The sequence below is a fragment of the Hemicordylus capensis genome, chromosome 10 (genome assembly GCF_027244095.1).
Source record: "Hemicordylus capensis ecotype Gifberg chromosome 10, rHemCap1.1.pri, whole genome shotgun sequence".
Taxonomy (NCBI): Eukaryota; Metazoa; Chordata; class Lepidosauria; order Squamata; family Cordylidae; genus Hemicordylus; species Hemicordylus capensis.
The window spans coordinates 28,090,733-28,114,182 of record NC_069666.1 but is presented as its reverse complement, the minus strand read 5'-3'; the positions used below and the strand labels follow the sequence as shown (position 1 = coordinate 28,114,182).

The following is a 23,450-nucleotide window of genomic DNA, read 5'->3' as shown; positions in this document are numbered from 1 at the left end:
GGTGAAAGGAAGTGCTTGACCCTTGACTGAAACAGGCAGATGTCAAGGCAGGCGAGGATGGAGCTGTCAAGTCAAGTAGCAGGGCTGGTCAATGATGTATTCTGCTGGGTTTTGAAATGGCGGAAAACACAGAAAAGGGCTTATTTATGTCTTACTAGGCTAAACATTTGGATCAGCTGTGTCTCTCCCAGTAAAGAAGAGAAAACTATTGGGCAAAACTGGTGGCAAGTTCATCGGAACATAGGAAGCTGCCATAGACTGAGTCAGACCCTTGGTCTATCTAGCTCAGTATTGTCTGCACAGACTGGCAGCGGCTTCTCCAAGGTTGCAGGCAGGAATCTCTCTCAGCCCTGTCCTGGAGATGCTGCCAGGGAGGGAAATGAGAACCTTCAGCTCTTCCCAGAGCGGCTCCATCCCCTGAGGGGAATCTCTTACAGGGCTCACACTTCTAGTCTCCCATTCACATGCAACCAGGGCAGACCCTGCTTAGCTAAGGGGACAAGTCATGCTTGCTACCACCAGACCAGCAGAATTTGCCATGCCTAAAGAACTCTGTGAAATCTGAAAACCTGACACTCCACCAACACACTAAAATGCTACATCTGTCTTCTATTCTGCATTTTTCACGCAGTTTATAGTCCTCAGCTTGTTCAAAGAGCTGAAGAGGACTTTCAGCTGGGGAAAAACAGCCTGTCTAAAGTTACTCGCACATCTACAATACAGAATTGACTTATTGAGTCAGATCATCAGCTTTTGCTTCAGCAACTTCTGAAATTTTGTTAACTTAGTTTACAAAGATCTACAGAAGAAAAAAGGAAAAGGCCCACCCAAATTTCATTTTGTCACAGGTATATAACTTCTGCAAGAAACTCACAAAAACGTAATTCTGTGGAGTGAAATGAGATGTAGGGAACATATTAGAAGAAACCAACCATTTTTCATCATAACAATGAGGGCTAGAAGCATGTTTGCAATCAAAGCTGAGGTTTGCAAAGTGCTGTTAGAGGCTGGATACAGTGAGAAGTCCCCATGCATCTCGCAACAGACACTGTTCAGAATCTTACTCATCTCACGTATGAGTTGCAAATTGAATTTCTCTTTATAGCCAAGAGGCACAAGCTGTTTTGTAGTGTAAAAATGCATAAAGAGGTTTATATATTTTTTGGTATATGGAAAAAAAAAACCCTCACTTAGGCAAAAGGAAATTAAAACCATTTCCCAGCTTTACTGACCAAAGATATTCCCAGCCTCACTTCCCGCCTGCCCGACTTTATTCTAGTTAAAATGCAGTGATGCAGTTAAATTGATTTTGCTCTGTGCCTAGACGACAATCATATATATTTTTATTTGTAAGCCTCTGACTAAGGGCCCTTTCCTCAAAAGCCACAACTTTATTTGCTGTGCCTTTCCAAACCCAAAAGTGCAATTGCATAATAAGCCAGCAAGACGAGAAGTTGGGGATATTTTGGAGTCTTCCAAACAGCCTTCAGGGCTTTGCATAGAGAGTTTTCATTAATGTGGAATTACGTGTTCCGGGGCAATAAAAAAGAAAGCATTTTAAACCTGCCATGCCTTAGAGATTTGCAAAGCTGCCTGCCAATTGAGCTTCTTCCCAGGACAGCTTTTGGTCCTGGAGAAGAGACAGTTTTGTGTCTCAGAACAGCTGCAAAAATTAAAAAGTAACGGAAAGCAATTTTAAAGCAGAAGTGCCTTTGCATCAGAATATTGCTGTTTGGGGCTGGAGAAAGACAATTATTTTTAAGAGCTGAAAGTGATCTGAGAGAAGGTTCACTTCTCATCATACACAGATATTCCTTTTCTCCCACTGCCGTCTCCGGTGAAACAGACACTGCAGGTTTCTGAAACAACTACACGCCACTGTCCAGCCAGAAGAGAAAGAGTGATGGACATACACGCTAGGGTCTTCAGCACTCTGGAGAAGCGACTCTGGAGCACAGGTTTCAAACCCCTTCCGATTATCCAAGTCACACCGCCTATGCAGTTGATCCCATTTAGCAATCACAGCGTACAATTATTACAAATATCACATACAGAAGCTGCTCTGGGAAGAGCAGAAGGTTTCAAGTTCCCTCCCTGGCTTCTCCAAGATAGGGCTGAGAGAGATCCCTGCCTGCCACCTTGGAGAAGCTGTTGCCAGTCTGTGAAGACAATACTGAGCGAGATAGACCAAGGGTCTGACTCAGTATGTGGCAGCTTCCTATGGCTGTGTCCATCCACGCAACAGCCACTGGAGGGATGCTGTGCTGGGGTTGGTAGGGCCAGTGGCTTTCCCTCTGCTCCTGAGGAGAGAGCCACCCCCTTAAAAGGTGCCTCTTGCCTCAGTTAACAGGGGCATAAACTCGTTCTGTTTAAATGTTTTAAAAGAATGTAAGAACTGGCCGCCTCAAACTGCATGCAAGCTGCAAGGGTCAGAGAAAAGACAGACCACATGCTCCCTCTGGTGACAGAACTCCAAATTAAACAGACAATGGTACACGAGAGGGGAGAATTCTTTTCAGATTCAGGCCCTCAGCAGACGCTCAGATAAAGACAGATAAAGCTGTACCCAGGCTAGCTTGCCATCCGTCCCAAGAAGCATGCGCTGAAACCGCACTGACCACACTGATAGTGCTTGTCTGAACACTGTGCTCATGGCCTCCCCATGTTTAGAAACGGTGTCAGGCAATGTCTTCAGTCAAGTATTATATACCGCAAGTCTGGTGGGCAGATTTCAGTGCGTGACAGGAAGGTCGACAGGTGTGCTTCTGTGGGTGCTGTACCTGGCACAGCATCTACAGTTACCTGCATGTTGGCTCAGTGTCTGATTAGGGCTTAAGTGTTTAGGGTGTGTGGAATGTATTTATTAGGTTTCCATCTCCCTGCCCTTGCCTCCTAGGAGCTCAGAGAAATGTGCACGAATGCCCCCCCGCCCCCTCCATTTTATTCTTCCAATCGCCTAGTCAAACAGTGTCAGCTACGGCAGAGGCGTCCAATCCTGGGTCTCCAGGTGGTGTTGGACTACAACTCTCATCATCCTTTGACGGGGGATGTAGTCCAACAGCATCTGGGGACCTCTGGACTAAACTGGTCCAAAGTCACCCAATAGGCTCCGTGGCTCAGTCGGGACTCGAACTCAAGTCTCTGTGGTTCCAGCCTGCCACACGATCTGCTACGCCACCAAAAAGATCCCACTCCTGCTGCTGCAAGACCACATCTTGTTTCAGCCAAAGCCATCATCAAGCAGGAGAGCTATTCAGCCACAGAAGCCCCTTTAAAGCATCTTGAAGGTGGGACAAAGACATCAGAGGAGCCCCGTTGGATCAGGCCAAGGTGGGCCCGCCTGGCCCATCATCCAGTTGCCAACAGCGCCCACCTACACGCTTCCAATACAGTCACAAGGTACAAAGAAACCCCCCTCTGCTGTTTGCTCACCCGCCCCCAGCAACTGGCATTCAAAGGGAGAGTCTACAAACCAAGAAACTGCCTGATCCAGAATAAGGCAGGTTCTTGTTTCATTTTAGAAAATGTATATCCCACCTTTCCAGCCAGAGACAGCTCAAGATTTTTTTTAAAAATTGAAACATTAAATCATCATAAGATACTAATATGCAGCTGCAAAACCGAAACCATGGCAACATAAACGTCACTCCTGCATTTGAGTTGCACATATTTGGGTAGCTGATGCCAACGAAGCCCAACCCCTAAACAAAGACATAGGAACCTAGGAAGCTGCTACATACGGAGTCAGACCCTTGGTCCATCAGCTAGCTCAGGATTGTCTGCACAGATCGGCAGCGGCTTCTCCAAGGCTGCAGGCAGGAGTCTCTCCCAGCCCTATCTTGGAGATGCTGCCAGGGAAGGAACCTGGAACCTTCTGCACGCAAGCAGACAGATGCTCTTCCCAGAACGGCCCCATCCCCTGAGGGGAATATCTGACAGTGCTCACACATGGCGTCTCTCATTCAAATGCAGACCAGAGCAGACCCTGCTTAGCAAAGGGGACAATTCATGCCTGCTGCCACAAGACCAGCGCTCCTCCCACCTCTTCCCCTGGGGGTGGAGGCAGCCATCCTCCTCTCCCCATGGCCAACCAGAACCCCACCTGTAGAGCATCACGAGCCCTTCTTTTTGGCTCATCTGTTGTCACCAAGTCACTTGCCTGGCCCTCTTGGCAGATCCACCCAGAGCCCGTAGGCCAGCGAGGGGCACTGGTACAAGCAGGGCCCCAAGAGCCTCGCCAACGCCAGCTTCACACCTGCAGTCCCAGCGCCACTGGCGGTTCAGGTTTGCCTCTCCTCAGCCCCATCCCTCTGGCCTAGCCCCTGACCGCCCCCCTCTGGAGCCCCCACACTGACCTGTGGTCTGCAAAGGACTCGTTGTTCTCGGCATTCAGTGTCCCAGCAGTGGCGAACATGATGGTGGTGTCCAGGTCTGCGATGATCCCCGAGACGGCACTAGCCGCGGTTATACATGCCTGGGTGCCCTTGTTACCAGCCTGCAGGGCCGAGAGGACCAACGAAACCTGCCGAGAGGACCACCAAAGGCATCGGTGAAAACTCCCACATGGCGTGGTCAGTGGAAGACCGTTCGTTTCAGAAGACAATGGGTTTGCCAGGGGCTTGCCAGCAATGGTCAGCTTAAACGGCACATCGGAAGTTGCCTGTTTTAGGAGCAGGAACATAGGAGGCTGCCTTACGGAGTCCGATCCTTGGTCCACTGAGCACAGCACAGCCCCGACCGGCAGCAGCTCTCCAAGGTTTCCGACCAAAGCCTCTCACAGCCCTACCTGGAGATGTTGCCAGGGAGTGAACCTGGGACTGTCTGCATGCAAGCCCTGTGATGGACTAGTGCCAGGACATCCTAAAACAATGCCAGGGGATGCCCAATGGAATGCACGGGTCCCTTCCAAATGGCCATGGAATGCACTGAATTCCATGGCCGTTGGCATTCACGAATTTCATGCGTTCCTATGGCCATCTGAAGGAACGAGTGCATTTCAGTGGGCATTCCCTGCAATTCATTTGAGTACATCCCCTCGAGTCCACATGATGAGATGCATGACGTGAGCCGAGACTAGGAACATAGGAAGCTGCCTTCTACCGAGTCAGACCCTTGGCCCCTCTAGCTCAGTGTGCTCTGCACTGACCGGCAGCGGCTTCTCCAAGGTTTCAGGCAGGAATACATCCCAGCCCTACCAGGAGATGCTGCCAGGGAAGGAACCTGGGACCTTCTGCAGGCAAAGCAGATGTTCTGTCTCTGAGCTACAGCCTCATCTGTCTATTTAAGGGGTGGAACTTCAGAACTAGCCAAAAGCAGTGCTTTGGCACAGAACGCATGACACCCGCCTCGTTCTTACAAACAGAGAAACGAATAAGGTGTTATAATGCTCAATATTGTACAAAGCAGTTTTAGGTTATTCTACCCTTTCTCTCTCTCCCTCCATGTGCCTTCTCCGACTGGGAGGTTGGCAGCCAGCAAAAGCTATAGATCGTGGTCCCTAGAATAGTGGATTATATCTTCTGCGTCCATTTCTAGCCATTCTTTCAGGCCATCCATCCCTTCCTCCTCCTCGATCTTTTTCCTGCTAGCTTCCCTTCTAGAGTTAGTTGTGGTATTTGATATTTTACCCCTCTGAGGATATGGCCACAATACTCCAATTTACATCTCTTGATTGCCTGTATGATTCATGTGTTACTGCTTTTCGAAGTACTTCTTCATTTGTTGTTCTGCTGGTTCATTTAATCTTGAGTATTCTCCTGACACCCCACATCTCAAAGGCTTCGAGTTTTTTATGTGCTTTTCTTGATGGTCCAAGTTTCACATCCATACAGGAGAAGAGACCAGATGTAGCATTTCATCATTCTGATTCTGAGTTGCAAATCTAGTTTACTCTCGCAGAGGAAGATCTTCATGTGGTTAAATTTTATTCTTGCTTATCCTGTGCGGCTTTGGATTTCTTTTGTTTGGTTGTTATCATGATAAAAGCTCTCCACTAGATAACAGTAACTTCTAACTTGATCTAGATTTTTGTTATTGCATTGTATTTTGAGGGGAATTCTCATTTTACTTATGCACATTGTTTAGTCTTTTTAAAGCAGTTTTAGTCTTATTCTACACTCACATAGCCATAAATAACGCCAATTTCATTGAAAAATCAAGGCTCCATAACCTACAAAGCCATTCTTCTAAGGGTGAATTGTGTTGTTTCAGTGAAGGAAAAAAAAAAGAAATCACCATTTTAGGTCACCATGCTAGTTTTCTGTCTGCTGGGATCTTTTTTTGAAGGGGGCTGTGTTCCGTCATGCAAGCCCACACCTGCAGGTGGTGGTGAAATCCAGGCACACATTTAGCATCTCACCTGCTCTTTGTGAAAACCAGGCCTCAGAAGTTTCAGCAACGCAGGGTGCAGGGTCTATTGCTCTTGAGGGCAGGACTCGAACTCAGGGGTTGCAATGACAAGGAAGCAGATTTAGGCTAGACAGTAGGAAGGGTCTCCTGACTGTACAAGCTGCTGGCCAGTGGAATCGTCTGCCTCATGAAGTGGACTCTCCTTTACTGGAGATTTTCAAATAGAGGCCGGAGCCGTCTGTCAGGGATGCATCCGCAGTTTCTTGCCCTGAGCAGTGAGTTCTATTTTATTTATTAATTAACACATTTCTATACCACCCAAAACATGCGTCACTGGGCGGTTTACAAGCCTGGGTTAGTAAATATGTCTCCAGTGCCTTTTAAAAAGTTGCTAGAGATGGGGAGCCTCTTATTTTGACAGGGAGTGCATTCCAGAGTCCAGGGGCAGCAACGGAGAAGGCCAGTCCCTGAGTAGCCGCCAAATGAGTTGGTGGCAACCACAGATGAGCCTCTCCAGATGATCTTAACAGGTGGTGGGGCTCATGGTGAAGATGACGTTCTCTTAAATGCTCAGGGCTGAAGCTGCGTAGGGCTTTATAGGTAATGACCAGCACCTTGTGTTTTGCCCTGAAACTTATCAGCAGCCAGTGTCGCTCTAGACTAGGAGACCACCAAGCTCCCTTCCAGCTCAGACATTCTGTGATTCTGCACGGAGGTCTGCTCCCACCACCCAGCAGAGGACACTCACCTTTTCGCTAACCGCACGAGCGCATTCTATCAGCTCCCTCTTGGTGTAACCGTCCGTGGGGCAGATCTGCAGAGCGCCAGCCTTCTGGACCAAAAAGATGCAGCTGTGCCCAAGTTCTTGAACCCGCGTTCTGATCTGGAAGCCTATCTGGATAGCCAAGAGGTGGGGCCGGTGGGTGGGGTGGGGGTGGGGAAGAAGGAAGGCACAGGAGGAAGAGGAGAAGGGAGAAGCTCCTTGTAAAGGCAGCCCTTTGTTGTTGTTGTTATTTTCTTGTTACGGTCATAGACCAGCAAAAACACAGAGCCCTTCCTGTGCTAAATGTTATGGTGACCCATTCCAGACAGGCGTGGAAGACTGTCTGTTTCAAACCCTGCTAGGCTGCCTTTCCCCAAAGAAATCGAGTGTGAAAGGAACAACAAAACAAAGGGACAAACCTAAATTAAACAAAGCTCAGCCCCGAAGCAGCAGTAAAAGCCCGCCCGTTTGGACTAGCCATCTCCAGACCCTAACGAACAGGAACCGCAAACCACCTCGACAGCACCCCCTGCTAATTAAGAGGGCAGAAGGCAGCCACAGGAGCCCCGTCCAGGCACAGGGCGAGTGGGGGCAGCCGGCCAGCCAGCCATGGCCCTGGCATCAAGGTGTGAGGGGGTCACATGCCCCCTTCTCCCCAGCGCTGGTCTGAAGAGGCAAACACTGAATCGGGGTGGGTAGGTGGGGGCTTTCTCCCCATCCTTGGGAACGCCGGCTGCTCACACTCCAAACCACGGGAAGAATTCTGCCCAGGGTCAGGGCTGGCCTTTGGGGGAGAGAGGAGGGATGTGGCTAGCCGGAAAGGATCCCTCTCCACACATCCAGGCCGAATGCTGGAATAAGGTTACAAAGGGAGTGAAAAGGACGCCAAGCAGATCTCCCTTGGGAGGGTGTTGCACAACTGAGGAGCCACCACGGAGAAGGTAGCCTCCATCCTCGCCTCTGAAGGCGGAAGCACCCAGAGACAGACCTTTGGAGCAGGGGTGTAGCTAGGGGAGAGGGGGCCCGTGTTGACCCCTTTCTCCCGTGGCCCTTTGGAGTGATGGAGATAATGAAGAAAATAGGGAGGGATGGAGCTGAGGGGCCCAGGTTCTTTGAACCCATCCGCTCCGTTACAGCGACATCCCTGGGTCCCGCTTGTGCACATTCCATCCCATGAGTCATCCATTCCTACCAACACCATGACATGTTAACGTGAAAGTCCAAAGACTGCAGACCTCTTCTGGTTCAGCCGTGGCTGCCGCCATCCGCCCCTGGAACGCCAGATGCCCGTAGTCCGTCGTCATTTGTGACGCCAGCCCTCCCAGCTCCTCTGGATTCGTCACCGACTTGGTCATCTGAAACAAAACAAGTGCGCCAGAGCAGGCTGTAGAGAGGCAAGCGTGGGCTATTCATTTAACAATAAAAATCAAGCCCAGCTGCGTTGTTGGCTTTGGAGGCAAGGCTGCAGGCATCCTTTACTAGACCTGGAAAGTGACTGGTCTCCATGGAGCTGCATCAAGGATGCTTTGAATCAAAAGCAGGGCCCTTGAGTTCACGAAGACCGCGCTGGGCACCTGCCTCCCCAAAAGAGCAAAGCCTGCAAGGATGCCTTAAACACGCATTAGATCCATCTTCACAGGGCGCCCAGGGGGAAATGTACACAGTTGTGGCCAAAAGTCACCAGGCAGCCTCCAGAAACAGGTTTCCTGACTACATGAGCGTTTAACTAACAATTAGTTTGAAGATTAGTAGTCATGAAAGCTAAGCAGAACCCCCATGTTCAGTGGCAGTGTACCTCTAGATAACAGAGCCATCTTATTTATTTATTATTTCTCTGTGTAAACCACCCTGAGCCATTTTTGGAAGGGCGGTATAGAAATCAAATCAAATCAAATCAAATCAAATCAATCAATCAATAACAACAGATGCCCGGGGCAAACAACAGGGGAAGGCTGCTCCCTTCACCAGTCAATTCTGGGCTTTGCAAAAGCATCTGCCTGGCCATTCCGGCAAAGAGAAGGACAATTGTGTCCAGACCCCGCAAGCTCCTGCTCGCGTCCTGAAGATGCCGTTCAACGCGTCTCGTGATGACCAACCATGCATTTCCCTTACCATCTCTTGGGCTGTCACCGCAATCGCTTTGGAGTACTTGACGACCGTGGTCTGATAATCCACAAAGGACCCCTTGGGCTCTGGTGGGGTGCCCTCATCCAGCTGGGGGGAAGCAAAGAGAGGGAAGGGGAACGTTTGACACAGGCAGGAGGTCCAGGCGGGGGTCCAAGGAACACAAGGGAGCAACTGCAACCAGAACGCACACACACACGTGCACAGAAGGCATGATGCAAATCAGGAATGGCATCAGACGCCAGTTTGGGGCGGTTTCAGTTTCGGTGTACAGCAGGAGTGCTCAGCCTTGGGTCCCCAGATGCTGTGAGACTACAACTCCCATCATTCCCAACCACAATGGCCTTTGGCCTGGGGATGATGATGGGAGCTGTAGTCCAACGTCATCTCAAGACCCAAGGTTGAGAAAGCCTGGCACAGAGGAGGAGGCAGGAGGCCACTGCACACATATATGTTATAAACACTTATTTCCAGCTTTCTGTCCTCAGCATCCAAAGGGATGTAACGCATGTTTGCACTGCACTGCCTCTGGGGAGGTGCTCATGGCTCATCTACAAGGTTTAGTCTGACTGAGAATGGAAATTACATGTCTTCATAAAAGCCCCTCCTCCTCCAGAGTTCTGTCCAGCTCCAGAGCAACCAAGAAAGAAAACCAGGAGGAAGCAATGCAGATGGAGATGCAAATAGGAACGGCAGAGATTCTCAACTGGTTTCCCTTAAGTTCTACAGGTGAGAGAGAGAGCAAGCACACAGAGGTGCAGCAGTGACCCAGGGTCCTTGCAAAAGAGTCTGTGACTCCATCGGCACTTCACCTGTTCTGGCAATGGGCATTTGGCTAGTAGTCAAACCAACATGAAGGCTGCAGAGAAAAGGCCGTTGCCAAGGTCATTAAAGAAACCCAACAGCAACCACAATTTGTGAGAGGGTTAGCAAGTCAAGCAGCGGAGCCTTCCCGTAAGGCAGGGATCCGCTCAAAACACAGCCCAAAGAAGGGGTCCGGGGTGCCCCCACAGACCTTGCTCATGGCTTCGGCAATGGAATCCACCATGTTCCCCACCATGCCCACTTCGCTGGCTGCTTCGTTCAGGGTCACCATGATATCGTCCACAGCTTCTTTCATCAGCTGGGCGGCTTCGGTGATGGCATCGTGAGTGTGCGAAGCCTAAAGGGAGTTGATGGGGAAACAGACAGACATGGCATGCATTCTCTCTCTCTCTCTGTGATGCAACGGAAAAGCAATGCATCCTGAGTCCCTTCGATGTCAAAAAAACTACTTTTGGTGTGAGAGGAGAGCTGGTCTTGTGGCAGAGAGCATGAACTGCTCCACCCTGGTTTGCACTGGAATGGGGGACTACATGTGTGAGCACTGGAAGGGATTCCCCTCGGGGGATGGAGCCTGCATGCTTGCATGAAGAAGGTTCCAAGTTCCCTCCCTGGCATCCTCAAGAGGAGAGGAGAACTGGCAGCAAGCATGCCTTGGTCCCTTACCTAAGCAGGGTCTGTCCTGGTTGCAGATGAATGGGAGGCTAGAAGTGTGAGCACTGTAAGATATTCCCCTTAGGGGATAGAGTTGGAGCCGCTCTGGGAAAAGCAGAAGGTTCCAAGTTCCCTCCCTGGCAGCATCTCCAAGATAGGCCTGAGAGCGATTTCTGCCTGCAACCTTGGAGAAGCCGCTGCCAGTCTGTGAAGACAATACTGAGCTAGAAGGACCAAAGGTCTGACTCAGTATATGGCAGCTATCTATGTTTCTAAAAGACAAAGGGTTCTTTTAACCAGGGTGGAGATAAAGCAACGGGAATGGATCAGATTCTGAGCAACTTAAAACATAGAATTCTCTCTCTAATTCGTAGCTGGAAATGCAAAAAGCAATTATTTAAAAAGCTTTCATTTTCTCCCCCAAACCTGAGACATTGAATAGCTTTCGAACTCACGTATTTAGTTTTTCCTGAGCAAGACACAGCATTTACTCCATGAGCTCATCAGGGGAGACGGTAATCAGACAGAGATGATGACTGAAGACTGAGTTTTAATTGCACATGTCTGCACAAGGGCCATTAAGAGAATCTCCAGAGCCTCTCCTCATCTGTCAGCATTCCGCTTGATTGCTCACAAAAATCCTATTTTTAGACCCACAATACACAAATGAGAGCTGGCCTTGTGGTAGCAAGCAGGAATGGTCCCCTTTGCTAAGCAGGGTCCACCCAGGTTTACATTTGAATGGGAGACTCTGTGAGAGGAGAGCTGGTCTTGTGGTAGCAAGCATGAATGGCCCCCTTAGCTAAGCAGGGTCCACCCTGGTTGCATATGAAAAGGAGACTAGAAGTGTTTGCATTGGGAGATATTCCCCTCAGGGGATGGAGCCGCTCTGGGAAGAGCTGAAGGTTCCCAGTTCCCTCCCTGGCAGCATCTCCAAGATCGGGCTGAGAGAGATTCCTGCTGCAACCTTGAAGAAGCTGCTGCCAGTCTGGGTAGGCAATACTGAGCTAGACAGACCAAGGGTCTGACTCAGTGTAAGTTAGCTTCCTGGTTCCCCCCCCACCCCCGCCACCCATCTGGAAATGCTGCCAAGGAGAGAACCTGGGACCTTCTGCATGCAAGCAGGCAGGTGCTCTTCCCAGAGTGGCTCCATCCCCAAGCGGAATATCTTCCAATGCTCACACATGTAGTCTCCCATTCAAATGCAAACCAGGGTGGCCCCTGCTTAGCAAAAGGGACAATTTACGCTCTCACAAGCCCAGCACTCCTCCCAACATGAAGCTAGATAAATAGATAAACCTAATTACAGTCTTTGACCAGAACACCCACCATGACGCTGGGTCCAGTGCTCACACATAGTGTCTCCCAATCAAGGGCAAATGCAAACCAGGGTGGACCAAGGGGACAATTCATGCTTGCTACCACAAGGCTTCGCCCCCTAATGGTGCAGCGGGGAAATGACTTGACTAGCAAGCCAGACGTTGCCAGTTCGAGAGGTTGCCAGGTTGCCAGGCTATGGGAAACACCTCTATCGGGCAGCAGCGATACAGGAAGATGCTGAAAGGCATGATCTCACACTGTGCAGGAGATGGCCATGGTCAACCCCTCCTGTATTCTACCAAAGACAACCGCAGGGCTCTGCAGTCGCCAGGAGTCGACATCAACTCGACAGCACACTTTCCCTTTCCCACAAGACTGGCTCTCCTCCCACTAGGAAGCTGGTTCTTCCTAAATGACAACTGCAGTTCCCAGAGGGAGGTTGAATGTGAGAACCTGCTGCTGCCACTCAGTTTGCTATCCGTCAACATGGGTCATAATCTCTGGTGACACCAGAACGCCACCCAACAGTACGATCCAAGCTAGAAGCTGAGTGGCCTTGGGGTTTGGCTACTACCTCCGTGCAAGAGGTAGTCCTCTCCGGATGCCACCTTTGGATCTCAGCTCCTTTGTGCAACCTAGAGACTGGCATACCTTGGGGTTTCCTCCTCCTTCTTTGGCTGCATAGAGCATCTGAAGGGCAGACTCGGCCAGCGTTTTGGTCTGGTCCAACAGGGTCATCTGCTGCTGGTGATTCATCAGCTTGGAGACCACGCCCACGGCAGCAAGGACCAGCGGCTCGAAGTAGCTGGCCAGCTGCGTCACCTACGACACCAAAGGAGGCCACTGAGAATCTTCAAGTTAGCCGTTTTCAGGATCAAGAGAGGACAACCTTCCTAGAGCAGCCCAGCAGCCAAGAGTGTCCTCTCCCCAAAGGTAAACTGGGACTTGATTGTGAAGGAAGGGCAGACAAGTTTCCCAAACAAATTAACAAACTGGTGATCCCTGATTTGAATCTTGCCTTTGCCATAGAGTTGTTGCTTAGTGTTCTTTGGCAAGCAACTCATCTCTCTGCTTCAGCCCCTCCCCTTAACATTAGGATGTTAGACTTCCTTGCAGGGCTGTTGAACAGATTACCAGGGCAGGGTATAAGGTTTTGTTTTGTTTTGAATTAAAAAACAACCCCACAACCTCAAAAGAACTGCATAAATGCAAGAATGCTGCCTCTCGCTCCTTGGGCATATCCACAGTGGAAGAGGAATGTTTCACAGGCAAACCCACAAGAACTTTGACATCAGATCCAGTTCTTTTCGAAACTGATGTGGCACTTAATAGAATCAAAAGGTATAAAGCAAAGATTGTCTCTTCGGCTATGTGGACTGTGGGAGACGGAGGGAGATATACCATCATTAAATTTTGGCACTTTCTATTTTTGTATTATAAACAGAGATCAGGAGAAGAAGTTTGAAAGCACATACAAAAACAGGCTCAGGTAGAAGCAGACTGGGATTAGTGAGGACAACCAATTCCTCAAATTACTAACAACTCCATCTATGCCTTTGCTCACAACCCTCCTCCGCGCAGTCCAGATTCTTCTGACAATTCTGCACTAGACCCACAGGTGGTCAGCACTGCCTTTTTGCAGAGGGGCCTACCTTGTGTCCAAGCTGAGCAGCTTCGCCTCGAGCCGCCGTGGCAATCGGGTCGATAAGATGCCCAATTTCCTGAACGACGGATGTCAGCTGCTCCTGCAGAGCCTGAGAAGGAACAAAACGGCATCCACAATCCAATGAAAATTCAGCAGCATCCCATTTGATGAAAGATCCGCGCGCACACACACACACACACACACACACACACACACACACACACACACCCTCACATACTGATAAATAACTACTTATTGAAAAAAAATTCTATCCTGCCTTTCCATTTCAGTGCCAAAATGTTCAGGGAGGCTTACGTCTCTGTGTGGTCTCAGCCTCTGTCTTCCTTCTGAAAAATGGGTTCAACAACACTGGATGGCATACTGTGCAACATGACACATGGTGGAGTGCAATGTTTGCGCTCTTGCGCAACAGGCAAAAGTTGTGTGGCAATGAAGCCACAATATAATGGCTGCCCTGCTGCACAACTCCGTTTGTGTGAGTTTTGCACTTGACAAACAGCATGCAGCTCTGCAAACATTACGGTGCACCCCATGCGTAACGCCGTGCAGTATATCTTAGACAGCGTCCCAGGCTTGCAAAGATGATGGAGATCACATCTGTGGTACACTTTGAACATTTACGACACTGTATAAATGCTAAGGGTGATTACAACTATGATCTGCTTTGGGGGAAAAATGGTAACAAGCTTATGCAAAATGAACCATAGTCATTAATGACAGTAAATACGTGTGGATTAAAATAAAAATCTCCAGTGCAACTTTGGGTAGAGCTCTCTCTCTTCTGTTTGTGAAAAGGGAGTGCGCCTATTAATTATCCTCCAAGTGAAATTCTGGCTTCCTGCCTCAGAAACATGGAAAAGGAAATGAAAGCTTGGCTCCGATAAATGCTAAGTGATGCTGTTCCCCGCTCTCCAGTTTATATTATGTGCATCCTTTTCCTTGACTCCTGGCTTCCTTCTCCTCCCCCCCCCCTCATTATCTTTTAAACAAGACCAATTCCCTGAACAGCTTGTCAGGAGAAAAGGTAAACTTCAAAACTGTACCCTGAAGAAATTCCGTTCTGCTGCTGACAAACAACCTTTCTGTTAAGAATCATAGACATATATCAGTCTGGCTGCATTTGCACATCCATAAGACAGCTAGCAAAAAGGCAGCAATGCATGATGGGAAAATCTTCTAGTCTCTAGTATTGGCAGGAGTCTGTACAAAACCGAATGGTGCTTTCTCTGTGCAGTGCCACCCTAACCATCCCGTATGTTAATTTTGGATTACAAGTGAACACGCCCATCTGGTTCAGAGGGAGATTTTCTCCCCTCTCCCGCCACAGACCCCTGGCAATGGGCAGCTTTCCTTACCTCCACAGAAATGTCGTCTCTTGTGGCCAGGTTTTGACTGACTGCAGCCAGGGAGGCCTGCTCGATATCCCGGATGCATCTGTTGATCCCATCAATGGAACAGTCACACTCCCGCTGGCCTGGGGCTTTGTCTCTGTTGTGTAGAGGCCAAGGTGGGTGAAATGGAGACAGCAACAGCATTAGCTAACACTCAGAACAGACTCCTAATGCAGCAGTTCTCTGCAGCAGGGAGATGGGAGTTGTAGTCCCACAACTTCTGGGGACCCAAGGCTGAGAATCCCTGCCCTAATGACAAGCTAGCGTCTGGAGCCACCCAAAGTTCCCCAAACCTTCTTTGGAGATTCTGGCCCCAGAAAGTTCTCTGCCTGGCCAAATATGCACTCACTCAACCCAAGTGTCGGTTTGGGATTGTCATGTTTTTAGACATGCAAACCAGACGGCGTACAAGGCAAGAGCTGCGCCCCAGGATTCCTCACCCTGCCACCAAGTATCTCAGGTGGCAGTTCTGAGCTTTGCTCAGGTAAACACTATTCAATGCTGTGCTCCAGGATCCAAGAGAGGACAGCTGGGAGCTCTCAGGGACTGGAAGAGATGGCACTAAACGCCTTTATGCATCCCCAATAGCCTGTATGGTGATGTGAAGGGCGGAAATGTAATCCAAGGGGCTGGAGAGAGGAGCAGCAAGTATTTCATTTGTATTGCAAATGCTTAGAGAAATACCATGGAAAAAATGCTGCGGCACCTGATGGAGGTGATGAGACTCTTAATGGACTCGGACACAGTGTGCGAATGGCCGGCAAGAACAGACCAGGTAGGCGGGTCCTTTGGGTTGATGGCCAGTGAGCGAGCGGTTTTGATCAGCGAAGAGGAACTCTCCAGCATGGTCCTGGCGGACATCAGAATGGGCTCCTGGGCACGGGAGCCCTGGGGGGTCGAAGAGGAGAGAGATTGCTTAGCATTCAGGCAGCCAAAAAAAGTACTCCAGAACACCTGTCTCGTCCACAAGGTGGTGTTGATGATGATGATGGCCATTGGCTTAGATGGCTTTCGAAGGGGATTGGAGCCTTGGCTCACTTACCGTGAGGGCTTCTCCTTGCATCCAAGGGCGTCTCCTTCAGTGGGTTATGATTCTCCATGTGGCTCTCTAAGGCAGGGCTATGCAAATTAGTTAGAGTCTTTAAGACTCTAGTCTTAAAAACGATAGCCCCACCTAGTCCTTTTAGGGCAAGAAAGCCAAGAGTACCTCGAAGAAGGGAAAACACTTAGTGGAAATAACCAGAAAAAAACGCTGAACTAGGAGCAACCCCCACAAATTCCAAAAAGGCTGGAAACTAACAGTATGTTGGAGAAAAACATCAATAAAAATTACTAAAAACTGACAGTGTCCATTAAAATGGTGGACCCTAGGAGAATCTTTGTTTTCCAGGCAGATTATTTAGAGATACTCCCCGAGAGTCCCTGCAGAGCAGGCACGGGTGCTAAAAAGGGCAGGTCAAGATGACCTTGAATGCAGCCAGGGGCGCACCTAGGCAATTTGGGCGCCTGGAACACCCAGCTGCCAGCTCCTCCCCCCGTGAGGCCCCCTGGGGGGCCCATCGCCAAACGGCCACGCCCGCAGCGCGCCCGCCCCACGAAACCTCTGTGCTTTTGTGTGTGTGGAAAAAGACACTGGCCTGAACGGATGGTCCCAGCGTCACTCTGGCCCCTGCTGCCACCGGGGGAAGGGGGGAGAGGGGAGAAGGGCTGCTCCACTCCCTCCCGCAGCCACCCCTTGGCCGCAGTAATGAGAATAATGATTTTTTTAAAGCATGGAGGTTTGGCGAGGAGGGCGTGGGGTTGCTGTCGGAGGCCCCTGGCCCCGGCCATTTGGAGGCCCCCCTCGACCTTGAAGGACTGGATCGGGTCCCCAAGGTCCAGGGGTTAGAGCGCCTCTGGATGCAGCAGCAAGAAGAAGCCCTCATGGTCAGTGAGCCAATGCTCCATTCTCTGCTCTGTCATCCAAGGGCGTCTCCTTGAGTGGGGACATACCACAGCCCTTGTCCCATCTAGGGGGAGAGCACCCCCCCACACTCCGAAGGAAGGACCTGTTGGAGTACCTGCCTCCCAAATGCTGCTTGAGCAGAGCTGAAGGTATCCAATTTGTAGTGCCTGGTAAAGGTTGAGGGGGCCCTCCAGGTAGCCACCCTGCAAATGTCTGGGACCAGAGCATTTGTAGAAAACACCGCTGAGATTGCAGCCACCCCTGTCGAATGAGCAAAAACTTTAGTGGGGGTCCTAAGATGCTGAATTTAATATGCCAGGGCTTGAGCCACTGAGCTATGGTGGCGGAGGTCACAGCCTGACCCATGGTTCGAAGCAAAAAAGAAATGAACGACGACTCTGTAGTCTGGATGTGTTTTGTGCATTTCATGTAGGTCTTCAGGCACAAGGAGGGGAAGAAAAGGGGTTAAGAGCCCAGCAAAAGTGGAGGAGGGAGAGGTGCTGGGGGTGGGGGAGATGAAAAGCTTAGAGAACATTCTTAAAAAAAAATATAAAAAAATTATTTATATATATATATATATATATAGAGAGAGAGAGAGAGAGAGAGAGAGAGAGAGAAAGACAAGACAAGACAAGACAAGACAAGAATAATGGGAAGCTAGGAGAATACAGAAACAAAAAGATGAACTTGAAGTGAAAGTGAAAGGAACATTATGAAGAGAAGCTGAGAAGAACTGCCTTGGAGCCACGTAGGACTAAGAGAACGGGGTGGGACCAAGCTTCTCCACCTCTTAAAGACTCTAACTAATTGACACAGTCCTGCCTTAGAGAGCCATGTGGAGAATCATAACCCGGTCAAGGAGAGGCCCTTGGATTGCAGCAGCAGAGCATGGAAAACTTAAAGAAGGAGGGAGAGAGCTATACCGCTCTCGATCTGCCATGATGGCTAAATGAAACCCCGCAGAAACACACAATTTCCCGCCAAGCCACGAGTGGTCCTGAAAATGTAGTGAAAAGTTGAGTGCCTCTGCCCCCGCCAATTTGTATCTCACCATTCTGGCTGCAAAAGGCCCTCAAAATGGATTACGATAGAAGCCATTAAAAAACAACAACAACAACGGAAAAACATATGCCTCAGAGAATACTGCTAAGCAAGTCACTCAGATCAACAGAATAAAAGTAGAATTCTAACTGATTAAAAGCAGCAGATCAGTCTATGGACCCAAGTCAAGCAGCACCGGCCATGCCTGGAAAAGAAGGTGGCACGGAACACACACCGGGCACCTCTGCCTTACAGACTTAAAATGGTTAAATGGCCCTCCCTGCCTGTATGGGGACCCTGGGAACAGGTTCAATGGTAATCTCGGTCCCCATGGGGACCCTGGGGAGCCTCTGGGATCCCTCACAGAATTCTTAGCGCCAAACCACAATTCCCAGGGGTAAGCCACAACTGTATAAAAGCGATAGAAAGGTTGTGCTGCAGACCATGACTTAGAGAGGTCATGGAAGCCCGCTTGCTTTCAAAAGGGATGCAAAGATGAGCGAAAGGCTAGGACTGAGCCCTCCCCTCTCCCCTCTGTTGTCTGCGCAGACATCCAGAAAGAGGTCATGGCAGACCAAAGAAGGGCTTCACGTCATTACGGCATTAGCAACGCTCTCCTCTTACCTCTGCGCTAATCTGCGCCGGGATGCTGACGAACTCTGGGTTTGACGCAAAGGCTGTTAGATTCTCCACAGCTTCAATCAGCGGAGCAGTCGCAACCCGACACTTGCTGCGGTTGTCTTCTGAGAAGTCGCCATCCAAGGCCTAGCAAGGGGGAAAAAAACCTGGCTTCAGGGAGGCATAGAGCAGAGGCAACTCACTGAGAGATGCCAACTGCCCTGTCTCTAAGAGGCAAGAGCCAATGCGGAACAGCAGTGGATGTTCTGGTGACTGGGGGGGAGTTGTGGTTTGGGGTACACCTCATGGGAGAAGAGGCCAGCCTCTGCCTGCAACCTTGGAGAAACCGCTGCCAGTCTGTGTAGACAATACTGAGCTAGATGGACCAATGGTCTGACTCAGTATATGGCAGCTTCCTATGTTCCTAGGGCAATATACAGCTGCTTTGATACAGAGTACAGAGGGAAAAATTAAAAGCTGTCTTCTTCTGGACTGCCAAAGAATAGTCAGGAATTCTGGGGCAGGGTAGGCACAGGGTGGCTGAGGGTGATGGGAGTTGTAGTTCTGCAGTTGCTTCAGGCCCAAGGTTGCCCCCCCCGTCCCCGCTCTAGGGGCTGCAGTTGTGTCTTCCTTCCCTACTTTCAACGGCTTCTAGTTTTCACACCTGTTATTTTATCCCTCCAATTTTAGTGGAACAAGGTCTTGCTTCTTATTTATTTTATTTGTCAAATGTGTACACCCCCCAAAACTTTCATCTCTGGGCGGTTAACAATAACATAAAACAAGTTAAAATATACACAAAAATCTTAAAACAATTTAGACCAGGGATTCTCAAACTTGGGTCCTCAGGTGTTATTGGACTTCAACTCCCATAATCCCCAGCCTCAGTGGCCTTTGGTTGGGGATCATGGGAGTTGAAGTCCAATAACACCTGAGGAGCCAAGTTTGAGAATCACTGATTTAGACAATCTAAAAGTCAAAACAGATTAAAACTTAAAATTTTGAAAAGCTGAAAAAGCTTGGGTGAAGAGGTGGGTTTTCAAGTTCTTTTAAAATATTGCCAGAGATGGGGAGGATCGTATTTCAGCAGGGAGCACATTCCACAGTCTTGGGACAGCAACCGAGAAGGCCCGTCCCTGTGTGGCCACCAGCGAAGCTGGCCGCAACTGGAGGCGGACCTCTCCAGATGACCTCAATGGGTAATGGGGCTCATAATGAAGAAGACGTTCTCTTAAATGTCCAGGGCCTAAGCCTTTTAGGGCTTTATAGGCTATAACCAGCACTTTTTGCATTTTGTCTGCAAACCTATTGGCAGTCAGTGTAGTTCTATCAGCAAAGGAGTGATGTGGTCTCTCTGAGATGACCCAGAGACCAACCTGGCTGCTGCATTCTGTAACAACTGGAGTCTCCGGACTACGTACAAAGGCAGCCCCACATAGAGCAGATTGCAGAAGTCAAGTCTGGAGGTTACCAGCAGATGTACCACGGTTTTGCGGTCATTCATCTCAAGAAATGGACGCAGCTGGCATATCGGATAAAGCCGATAGAAAGAACCTCTGGTCACCACCTCAGCCTGGGACACCAGGGAGAGGTGTGGATCCAGAAGCACTCCCAGACTGCGTACCTCTTGTGCAATGAGGACAGGAGACATCTCACCGTGAAAGGCAGGATTACATTTAACAGCAGAGCCACAATATGCTCGCTGCACGCTAGGGGTGCAGGGGTTCCCCAGGATCCTCGTCAGGGCTAAGGGCTTCCTGCGAGATTCAGAGCCATATGCCTGAGGGCATTGCAGACTCCACTCCTGCACAGATGGAGACACGACACTTGACAGAGAAATGAAGTGACGGCAAAGCAAAGCTCTGACAATTTTTAAAAAGTCTTTAAAGACGCATCTGTTCACCCAGGCTTTTAACTGATACTCTTTTGATTGTTTTTAACATTGTTTTAGAATATTGTTTTAAAATTTTTAAATGGTTGTGTTTTAATTTTTTTGTTTTTAACTAATGTTTTACCTTGTTTTTATCTTGTTGTAAACCGCCCAGAGACGTAGGTTTTGGGCGGTATAAAAATATGTAAAAACAACAAACAAACAAACAAACAAACAAACAGGCAAACAAATAAAAAGCAGTCTTTCATTTGTGCTCAGTGGAGGCTGCCTGGACAATGACCTCCATGAGAGCAGCTCCAGAGGCCCTCTGGTACCTTGATGGTTTTGACCAGGTTGGCCGTGCTGTTCGCCACCTCCTTGGCAGACTGGACAAAGTGCCTCTTGGCGACGGGGTTGGTGGTCTTGGATGAAGCGATCCGGCAGGCGTTGCAGAGCGCAGACGTGTGCTTGGCCACGATGGTGGCGGCTGATAACACCTGGAAGGCAGAGCAGATACACCAGCCTGAGAGAGTGGAACTGGACGTTACCAGGGGAAAGCTGGTCTGGTGGGAGCAAGCACGACTGGTCCCCTTCGCTAAGCAGGGTCCGCCCTGGTTGCAGATGAATGGGAGACTTGATGATGTGTGCGCACTGGAAGAAATTCCCCTCAGGGGATGGGGCCGCTCTGGGAAGAGCAGAAGGCTCCAAGTTCCTTCCCTCCCTGGCAGCATCACCAAGAGAGGGCTGAGAGAGATTCCTGCCTGCAACCTGGGAGAAGCCGCTGCCAGTCTGTGCAGACAATACTGAGCTCAACAGAACAATGGTCTGACTCAGTATATGGCAGCTTTCTTTGTTCCTAAACATGCCTTTATAGGGGGAGGGAGGCATTTGCAGGAGAGAATGGACAGATGGGACACAAGGGTTGACCAACCCGGCTAGTAAGCAGCACAGGAGCAGTGTCCTGGGACTATTCCATTTCAGAGCAGAAGCCGGGGGCGTGCCTGTGCCTGCAGGCCAGAGGTCCCTGTGCATGGAAAGAGCCCCACTTTCTCTGCTGAGGGAACAGCCAATTTCTTTATGCAGGATTTAAAATATAAGCAGGGGTCAGCATGCATGCAAACATTACCTGGGAGGGGCTGCTTCCTGGGTCCACCAAATTCTGACAGGCCATTTGGATTGCTTGATTGGCCCTGGCGAACTGGATAGGATCCACCAGGCCCTGCTGGCCCGCCTGGCTGTTGGGATCCGAGATGCCCACCAGGTAAGCGGCCTAGACAAAGATCAAAGAAGATGCAAGGCTTCTGAAAGTGCTTTCACTTTTTGGTCCACTTGACATTAATTAATTAATACCAATCAATCAATCAATCAATCAAGTCATTTGGTCCACTTGACATTAATTAATTAATTGCATAAGAATATTTTCACCCAACTCTTGGTCCAAAGGGTCTACAAACCAATCTTGTGCATTAGAAAAGCCCGACTCACCTGGGCAGCTGCTTCAGTGAGCCCACAGAGGGCCTTGGAAGCCACCCCGACACACTCGCCAAAGACTGGGAGGTCTCCTGTCTTGGCATTCTGGGAAATCCCTGCCATGGCCTCTCCAAGCACCTTCCGAAAAAAGGGGACGCAAAACAAACCTCTCAGCACATTTTGCTGTAGCAAGAACCCGCCACACCACCCCCTAGCAGTGACATCAAGTTTGAGAGCAGGGCTGCACGCACTTTCGGCCCTGCTGCAGATGCTGGACACTGGCTATTGCCCATTGTGGCTGGGGATGATGGGAGCTGTAGTCCAAAGGCAGCTAGTGGGCCAAAGTTATGCAGCCCTGTTTTCAAGAGTTCAAAGTCCATCCACGTTTATTTTCTCCGTCATCCGATGTACTACCCTCTAAGGCAGACCCCTGGGGTCTTTTCTCCATATTGCTGATGTGGGGCTGAGGCCTTGCCCTCAGTTAGCCCCTAAGAGAAGAGAGGCTTGATCTAGAGACTTCCTCCCTTGATGCAACAAAATAGTTCACTCTGCCGAGGCTAGTGCCGAAGTAGTCTCAGCCCCTGTGAACTGAGCAAAGAAGCACCTTTTAAATTGATGGCTCTTTTCTGTTGAGCGGGGTGCTTTCCAGTTAGCTTCTCAACAGTGGCAATATGCTCCTATTCGGGCAAATTGCATTCAAAATGTAAATAGCAAAGTGCCCAGCAGGGGGAGCAGTCTCAAGAAAACTAACAACCCCCCAAAAGAGCAACCTTTTTATGCCGGACATACAACGTTTTATCAATAAACCACAGCAATTAAATCCAAAACAAGGCATCGGAAACGTGAACGTCTCTCTGCTGTCAGCGTAAGGACTGCAGTGTCACAACACAGGAAGTGCGAAAGCACACTTCAGAGATATGCCATGACCCCATTGCAGGGTCTAATCTGGAAAGCACCCAGGGGGAGAGCAACTGGCCCTATCCAACCCCAGCAAAGCATCCCTCCAGTGGCTGTGTTGCTGGTGTCTACCTGACATATCTTTTTAGACTATGAGCATTTTTGGATGGGGAATATCCTTCCTTCCCGCCCAGGGGCGTAACTACCATTAGGCAAGGGGAGGCGGCTGCCTGGGGGCCCCACTCCTCGAGGGGCCCCCTAGAGGCAAGTCACATGTGAAGTGAATGTGTGTGCATCAGCAAGGGGCCCATTTTAAAATTTTGTCTCTGGGCCCACTCCAGCTTCGTTATGCCCCTGTTCCCGCTTCCCTCCCCTTCCCTATCCTTTGCTTCCCTCCCCTTATGACTTGGAAAGCTTTTGTTGAATAGTGGTATATAGATACTTGCAGCTGCCGTAGTCCCTTGGCCCCTGCCCTTATGCAACAGGAACTCTCTAACTATGTGAATTAAACCTGGATTTCC

At 49.7% G+C, this 23,450-nt stretch overlaps 1 protein-coding gene across 9 annotated transcripts in view; it reads right to left on the bottom strand.

Moving 5' to 3' along the window:
• TLN2 (talin 2) overlaps positions 1-23,450 on the bottom strand; it is a 222,880-nt gene that overhangs the window by 22,080 nt on the left and 177,350 nt on the right. For all 9 annotated transcript variants that reach the window (XR_008311436.1, XR_008311437.1, XM_053272347.1 and 6 more), the window contains 13 exons: positions 22,048-22,170; positions 21,689-21,832; positions 20,898-21,059; positions 18,699-18,839; positions 15,795-15,976; positions 15,053-15,185; positions 13,684-13,785; positions 12,683-12,853; positions 10,251-10,397; positions 9,224-9,325; positions 8,347-8,466; positions 7,097-7,243; positions 4,356-4,522 (listed from right to left, as the gene is read on the bottom strand). Coding sequence is in view for 7 of the 9 variants with exons in the window: in XM_053272347.1 (XP_053128322.1) it covers positions 4,356-4,522; positions 7,097-7,243; positions 8,347-8,466; positions 9,224-9,325; positions 10,251-10,397; positions 12,683-12,853; positions 13,684-13,785; positions 15,053-15,185; positions 15,795-15,976; positions 18,699-18,839; positions 20,898-21,059; positions 21,689-21,832; positions 22,048-22,170 (1,841 nt within the window). In the remaining 2 variants the exon portion in view is untranslated. The remainder of the gene's footprint in view (positions 1-4,355; positions 4,523-7,096; positions 7,244-8,346; positions 8,467-9,223; positions 9,326-10,250; positions 10,398-12,682; positions 12,854-13,683; positions 13,786-15,052; positions 15,186-15,794; positions 15,977-18,698; positions 18,840-20,897; positions 21,060-21,688; positions 21,833-22,047; positions 22,171-23,450) is intronic.